Source organism: Lactuca sativa, chromosome 4 (assembly GCF_002870075.4).
Source record: "Lactuca sativa cultivar Salinas chromosome 4, Lsat_Salinas_v11, whole genome shotgun sequence".
Lineage (NCBI taxonomy): Eukaryota > Viridiplantae > Streptophyta > Magnoliopsida > Asterales > Asteraceae > Lactuca > Lactuca sativa.
The window spans coordinates 74,462,563-74,470,341 of NC_056626.2; the positions used below are offsets into that span (position 1 = coordinate 74,462,563).

General features: G+C 30.3%; 1 protein-coding gene across 6 annotated transcripts; it reads right to left on the reverse strand.

The window, feature by feature from the left end:
• Positions 1–237: 237 nt before the first annotated feature.
• LOC111886852 (floral homeotic protein AGAMOUS) lies at positions 238–6,040 on the reverse strand. 6 transcript variants are annotated; one of them, XM_052770316.1, is made up of 9 exons: positions 5,889–6,039; positions 5,340–5,574; positions 2,084–2,165; positions 1,923–1,984; positions 1,723–1,822; positions 1,597–1,638; positions 820–861; positions 561–733; positions 238–455 (listed from the first exon to the last, which is right to left on the reverse strand). In XM_052770316.1, the coding sequence occupies exons 2-9, from the start codon at positions 5,564–5,566 to the stop codon at positions 452–454; spliced, it is 732 nt and encodes a 243-aa protein (XP_052626276.1). In that variant the 5' UTR covers positions 5,567–5,574; positions 5,889–6,039; the 3' UTR covers positions 238–451. The 6 variants fall into 6 exon arrangements, with proteins under 6 accessions (XP_052626276.1, XP_052626275.1, XP_052626279.1 ...); XM_052770315.1 differs by having other exon boundaries at positions 1,723–1,834; positions 5,889–6,038; XM_052770319.1 differs by having other exon boundaries at positions 5,790–5,921.
• Positions 6,041–7,779: the final 1,739 nt, after the last annotated feature.

The window sequence follows — 7,779 nt, forward strand, 5'->3', positions numbered from 1 at the left end:
TGGACGTGATCAGTAAAAATAACTGATAACGAATAGCGGGTAGCAGTTAGTGGGTAGATGGTAGCAGATAACTTATGTTTTTGGAGCTTTTTGTTTGCCGAATCAGACTTTTTGTCTTTTACTAGTTTTTTAAAAGGTAGAAGAAGCGAGAAGCTCCCAACTTTTGGTTGCCGAACATTATATCACTAGATTACATAGATAACACACCAATTCTAAACTATGACTCAACAATACGTATATAGCAAAGATGGTGGATAAAACGATGAACAAACAAGTTGTTTCAGATAATAGACATTGTTCACACTTACAGCAAGTAATTAATTAAAGTAACGAGATAATTAAATGTCAAACTATAGATACTTAAAAACGTTGCAATTAATAACCACAAAACCATACTAATCACGACGAAGGTGTTATAGCAAATAGATATTAACCTCAACTCCTTCGATCATTACCTGAAATAATATCATGTTTAATTCAAGAGTCGAAATTAGATATGGATACAATATCTTTTTAGAGCAAAGAATTTTCTTTCTGCTGTTTAATTAATTTGTTCTTACACTAGCTGGAGAGGTGTTTGATCTTGGCAAGAGTAATTGTTATTGGGTTGAAGATCATTGACTTGAAGGTAGTTTCTTCCATCGAATGGCTGATGAGGTGATACTAAATCGTAATCAGAACTTCCAGGCATCAAGCTCATGTGTTGCTGTTGTGCTCTTTCATTTTCAGCGATCTACAAAATGAATTTTAATGAAATCAATAATTGTATATATATAAAGATAATCAATGAAATCGATCGTATTTAAAATAAAGAGAGACCTTTGCTCGAAGGAATTGGTTACTATTATGCAACTCATTTTCCTGCCATTAAGAGTGATAATCGAACATTAATTACTAATATTAACCCTAGATGAACCCTAGAAACTAGGACTTACGATTAGGGGTACGAATTATAATAATAAAAAGCTCTGTACTTACAATAATATATATATATATATATATATATATATATATATATATATATATATATATATATATATATATATATATATATATATATATATATATATATAATTTACACCGGATAATAACGAAAAGATAAGCAAAATGAGTTAGATTTATTTTTAGAATAGTATTACCACAAAAAACCTTAAAAAAATAAAATGATACGAGAAAAAAAAAGGATATTAATACATCCATATATTGAAACTTGTTCATATAGCAAAACATATGAATTTTACTTAATTTAATTTTTCAAGGTTTTTAGTGGTCAAAAAGCAATTTTCAATGATTATCACCACAATAAACGTTAATACAACATATATCACGAATACAATGATATATTATAAAATATACATTTATATATTGTGAGATATATATTAAAAAACATACAAAAATTCATATCTGATTTTTCTTCGCAACCTTTTTTTTTTTTTGATGGAAGAACAATCTCGCGATGACTAATGGGTCATTGTGAAATTAGTGGTAAAAAAAATGGTCAGTTCATAAAATAACTCCACCGTTTTGACCATTTTTATGCTCATCCTTACAAGATATTACTTAAATATTACTAACTCCAAGATTCACATTACTTACTCGTTTTTGCATATACTCGATTTCAGAAAATAGAAGTTCATTCTGCATTTTTTTGTGGGAAAAACACACGTTAGATTGCTATAATTAATAAACCACAAATTTTAATAAATGATTTAACTTAAATACCTTTTTTGATCTGATCCTGCTAATGCCTTTCTCTAACTTGCTTTCAAGATTCTTGAGGTCTTTTGCTGGCATGTTTCCCAGCGATTCACCCATGATGTTCCTGTAAAATTGCCTTTTAAACAAAAGGTTATGGCATTAATTAATTAATTAATATCAATGTGATATGTATACTAAACACACTCACAATTATTAAAAGTTACCTGTTTTGATTCTGAAGATTTGCTATTTGCTGACGCAGTTTTGCAGCTTCTTGTTGGTAAAACTACGATAAAAACCATTTTGTAACAAATAAAATTAGAGTAATACTTTGTTTAATTATTCAAAGTAGTACATAAGATTGGGTATTAAAGGTTATTATTACCTGAGCATTGGCTTCTGCTACAGATCCACTGCTTGGTGGGTCTAGGCATGCTTTTTTGTACCTATCAATGGTTCCTTTTACACTGCATTAACAACAAAACAAAGATCATTAAATGATCGTAATAGATTTCAGCAACAACATAACATTTTCCAAAAATATATATAAGGATTCTTGTCACATTTAGATTTAAACTATGATACCTAAATAATATATTAATTAATAGTAATCAAAATATGTACAGAAATTGCTGATAGTTAAGAACTTGGTTAGTGTTACAATAGTTCACACCATACAAAATTTGTATATGTCCAACAAATACATAAACTATAGAAGTTTTGTAATATTAATTATAGTACTAAAACTGTTTGATTAATCAATATTGACGCTTGAGCTGCATAAACTAATTATGCCAAATGTCCCTAGATCTGTCTACCCACAAAAAATAAAATCAGGAAAACACTAAAACTTCTTAGTTTTAAATAACGCAAAATCTAGAAAAAAAATATTTTAATAATGTAAAGCTTCTAATTGTCTTCTATATATAGAAATGAATTCTTCACATTTTCAATAATTATATATAATGTATCGTATTTTTGTGCCAACCTATGTGTCTATATGTTCACTCAAATCAAACCCTCATCATGATATAAACAGACTGTGCACTTTTCAAGCAGTGTGTGAATGTAACAAGGAGTTTTCATTTCCATGTCTATTCAAAAACTAGGTAAAATTATATTAGAATATTAACTATAGACTTCAAGTACAATATGTGTATAAAAACTAAAATAACCCGTGTTCATTTTATAATTAAAGTGTCAATAATAAGAAAACTATAAACATGTAGGAAAAGAAATCATAAAATCCGTTAATATTGTATCATACATATGTTTTTACAAACTCAAAGGATAGCTTAAGGCACCTAAATAACAACTGTGTTTTGCTCAAAGGATAGATTCATGCACCAAAACATACAGCAAAATTACTGCACACATAAACTCTCAATCAGTAGTCAACTGTTGAATCTAAAGGCATTTCACCTCACAGCCAATTCACTGAGTAAATGGTATTTATGATTTCAAGAAAACCATAAAATCAACTCAAGTGAATAAAATCCCACTTTTCTCGGAAATCTTAAGGATTCTATTTATATCCCTTATCTGTATGCATATTACCTTAATATTCCCGAAGACACTGATTGGCTGTCTCTGCCACGTTGTCACTGATCCCCTCTTTATGATTGGTGAGACAATCCAACGGATAGATCTTTACCACGTGTCGGAGGCCCATTATACCCTGGGTAATTCCTTTAACTCTCACCCTTTTACCCACCTTGGGTAGATCCAAAATTATGGTTTTCTCTTTCTCTCTGTAAACTCTGAGTAATCAGAGCCGTCCATTTCATGGCAGCATCCATTGATGCCCATTTTCCTCTCTCCCCATGCATATCTTACTCTCCCATTGGTTCTCTTCAATACGTACCTTTTTTCTCTCTCTCTCTCTCTCTCTCTCTCTCTCTCTCTCTATATATATATATATATATATATATATATATATATATATATATATATATATATATATATATATATATATACCGTTTTTGTGTTAGTCTACCCTTAGGTTGCTGTTTCAGTTTCAGCAGTTTGATAAACTTTGGGAAAGTCATTGCTGTGCATTACCAAAGGGAAAGGTTCAGTTTGTGTGTTTTCATTTCACAATTGAAGAAATGTGAACTGTTTTTAGAAATTAAGGAAAAAAGAAATCATGATTAATGACAAAAACAAAAGGTGCAAGAGCTTGCTTATTATGTCAGAAGTCAAGAAACTGAAAATGAAATCTGGGTTGTGACGTTGCCAAAGATTTCTTTCTTGTTGAGACAAATCTTACCCATACACCTAATATTTATTTATTTTTCTTAGATTTGGATGTGGGTATTTGATTAAAGACAAAACAATAATTATAACAAAAACATTTTGTTCTGAAAAAAATGTAAACGAGTTTTAAAAGATGCCAGGTGAAACCCTAAGTTTTAAAATAATAGATGAAAAGGACACTTTTATTAATCAAGATATTGTTTTTTAAACAATATCCTTTTGTCTTGATCTTAAACTTCCTAACCCTAATTTATTACTAAACCCTAGTTTTAAACTAAATTAATTAAAGACTATTAATGGCCAGATCTGGTATTTTTAAATTATCCGTCGAGTTTGGTAAAGGAAAGAAACTACTCATAAAAGTTATATATCCTTATAAAAACCATAATTTAGTTTATGTTAACAGCTATTTTTACAAAATGGACAGAATTAGGGTTACTTTAAGCAAAAGTATGAATGGAAAATTAATGACTTGAAGGGAATATTATGAAAACTTGGTAAAGCCCTAATTTAGTTACGAGGAAAATCTTTCGGTGACACAGGAAAGATGAAACTTTTTTTGTTTATTTTGTGAACTGTAAACTGATTTGAAAACCTAATAAAGCTTTTTGGTTTTCTTTGACAAGCCTTGATGACATCTCTTTTCTGAGAGTGCTTTCATCTTGCTTTGGTGATGTTTAACTGACATATGTTTATTAAGGAAGTGTCAAAAAGATGGAACTCTTAACAAATAGGAACTTGACAACGTCTTTGTAGGCTCCCTACCTATCACTTGTGTGTGTATCTTTGTGTGCAAAGTATGTGTTTGTGTGTGTGTGTGAGAGAGAGAGAGAGAGAGAGAGAGAGAGAGAGAGAGAGAGAGGTTAAACAGCAATGGAGAAAGGGTAGATGGGAAGCTGATCTCAGTGTTCTGCAATACACTTCCTAAATCTTTGCTTATTTGCTCACAACATATCCAAGACTTGCTATAACAACAGATCTTGTAGGTACCAAAATATGAAACAAATATCGGATCATAAAGAAGAAAACTAACAATAGAATAAAAAAAGGTAAAATTACTAAAAAACAATAAGCTCATTGAGGTAAAGAAACAAAGCAGAAAAAGAGAAAGAGAAGTGAATCTTTGTTCAGCAGCAAAAATAAACTCAAAAATCTCACAAACACCTTATCATTGTGTTTCGGTTCTTAAATCTTCACCACAAGTCTTTCACAAATACGCCAACATTCATTCATGTACTTACACATCCAACCCAGAAAGCATCAAGAAATCCAAACTAATCTTCATCATGAACCAATTTTTTGGTAGAAAAAAGATGAAGATTCAGAAACCTTTTCTTGGATTCAAGATTTCGTTAAAAATAGATGCAAAATTCAAGAAAGTTCACCTGTTATTTGCGTACTCATAAAGTCGACCTCGGCTAGAGAAGACAATAAGAGCAACTTCAGCATCACAAAGAACAGATAACTCATAAGCCTTCTTGAGCAAACCGTTGCGACGCTTGCAAAAGGTCACCTGGCGATTGGTTGTGTTTTCGATCCGTTTGATTTCGATCTTTCCTCTCCCCAATTTTCTTTGTGGAGACATCTCCCCTGAATCATTTGGAAACGACATAGATGCACCTGAAATCAATATCAAACTCATAAGAAAATAATCCAAAATTTATAAACAACACAAACTCCATTACTACTACAAAATGAACAGTATCATAAAACCCAAAAAAGTTGAAAAAATTTAGCTCATTTTTTGCCCAAACAACGTCCTTGATATCAAGGATTTCCATGATCTATTTCTTTTTTGGGTTTTTCTAAACCAACGATACAGTAAAAAATATAACTGATTTGCAGAAGAATTTTGGCATCAATCTTCTTGAGATTTACGGATGAATGGATATATGATATGAATAATTGAAGAGAGAAACTAATCAAGTCCCAACCTTTTTGATCTCTCTCTGCTTTTTGAGGGTCTCCCACAAATCTGAACAGGAAAGATGCAAAAAATGGAATGGGGAGGTGGGATGGTTGATGAGTATTTATAAAGTAGACAACGACTCTTTTGTCTATTAACTTAACAAACTCTCGTAACCTTAATCACATATCGTAATACCGAATATTTGAATTATTATGATTGTGTGTGTATTCAAAATTTGTAGTAATAAAAGTTTAAGAGTATATATTCCTATATATATTGACCTCACTTCATCACCCTTCAAATTTCTATTCATACAAAAAAAAAGTGTATATATATATATATATATATATATATATATATATATATATATATATATATATATAGAGAGAGAGAGAGAGAGAGAGAGAGAGAGAGAGAGAGATGGACCTTAATTTGATACAAAAAATGGCTCTGGTAGGTGTATGAAATTTGGACAAAGTTGGGGAAATGCGTTTTTTAGTACTAGATATATAACACGAGAACAGTTGGAGTCAGTAGAAGAAACTATCAAATTAGGTTTAGAATGGCGTTTGACTTATCTAGTCATACGTTTGACTTATGTAGTCATACACATCTATTAATTTTCCAACAATAAATAAATAAATAAATAAGACCTTGAATATTTCACAATTTAAAAATAAAGGTTTTTTTTTTTTTTTTTTTTTTTTTTTTTTTTTTTTTTTTTTCCTAAATTTGTTAAAAATCTTTGTTACCTTTTAGTTTTATTTAGTCAACTTGTATTAAGTAAGTGAAACATATGTAAATAAACTTTGGACGTCCTCTATCAATCGGTCCAACAATTAAATTTAAAAGAAAAATTCATAATGTAATTTCTGGACAATAGAATTCACTATGCACTACACCATTACAAAAAATCTGTTATTTAGTTGCATACAAAAAATGCTATTAAAACCCAAAAAATACAGCTATAGTTATAAAATATGATCAAATAACAAGATAAGTTATAGAGTAAAGAAAGACATGAGAGTAGAGAGAACTTTTATTCCAATACTTGTGATGAACTCATCAAACTTTATAATACATAATATTCATTATTTATACTAGACAAAGAAGATGAAAGGTCATGTATGATATGAATGCACATTATGGTGGTGCATAACTACACTCATAAAACACATAATAATGTTTGCTATAATGCTCACTAATTATGGAGAGTAATGAGGGATATGGAGAATCCAATAGTCATTCACTAAATAATAATTCATAACACTCCCCCTTGAATGACGATTGTATCATGCCTTGTTAAAACCTTAATCGGTAAAACCTCATGGGAAAAAACCCTTTATTAAGGAAAAAGAGTACATGATTAATAATAGATATTGGAAACAATTGTCTCGTTAAAAACCTTGCTAAGAAAACCCGGTGGGAAAAACATAGCTAAGGAAAAAAGTACAATATGTTTCCAACTCCCTCTGATTAGCACATCACTTGATTTTCTTGAAGCACCGCATAGCAATGTTTCGTACCATCGTTTCAAATTTCGATGTAGGAAGTGCTTTAGTAAGTCAGTCAGGAAAGTTGTTACTGGATTGAATTTTCTAGATGTTGATGGCACGCTCTTTTTGATGATCATGAGTGAAAAAAACATTGGTAATATATGTTTGGTTCTGTCTCCTTTGATAAATCTTTCCTTGAATGGAACTATACAAATTGTATTATCTTCATATAGTATGGTTGGAACATCCCTGTTAGAAGTTAGACCACAATTCTTGCAAATGTGTTGAGTTAAATTTCTTAACCAAATACATTCATGACTTGCCTTATAAATTGTTATAATCTCTGCATGGTTAGAATAAGAAGCAACTAAATTTTGTTTAACAAAATGACAAGAAATTGCGTTACCTCCACAAGTGAAT

Coding starts and splice junctions, on each gene's coding strand:
- LOC111886852 (XM_052770315.1), bottom strand. CDS start 5,566: ATGTCGTTTCCAAATGATTCAGGGGAGATGTCTCCACAAAGAAAATTG. Junction 2,166..5,339: donor TATGAGTACGCAAATAACAG/GTGAACTTTCTT, acceptor TTGTTAATGCAG/TGTAAAAGGAACCATTGATA. Junction 1,639..1,722: donor GCAGGATCAGATCAAAAAAG/GTATTTAAGTTA, acceptor AAAAAAATGCAG/AATGAACTTCTATTTTCTGA.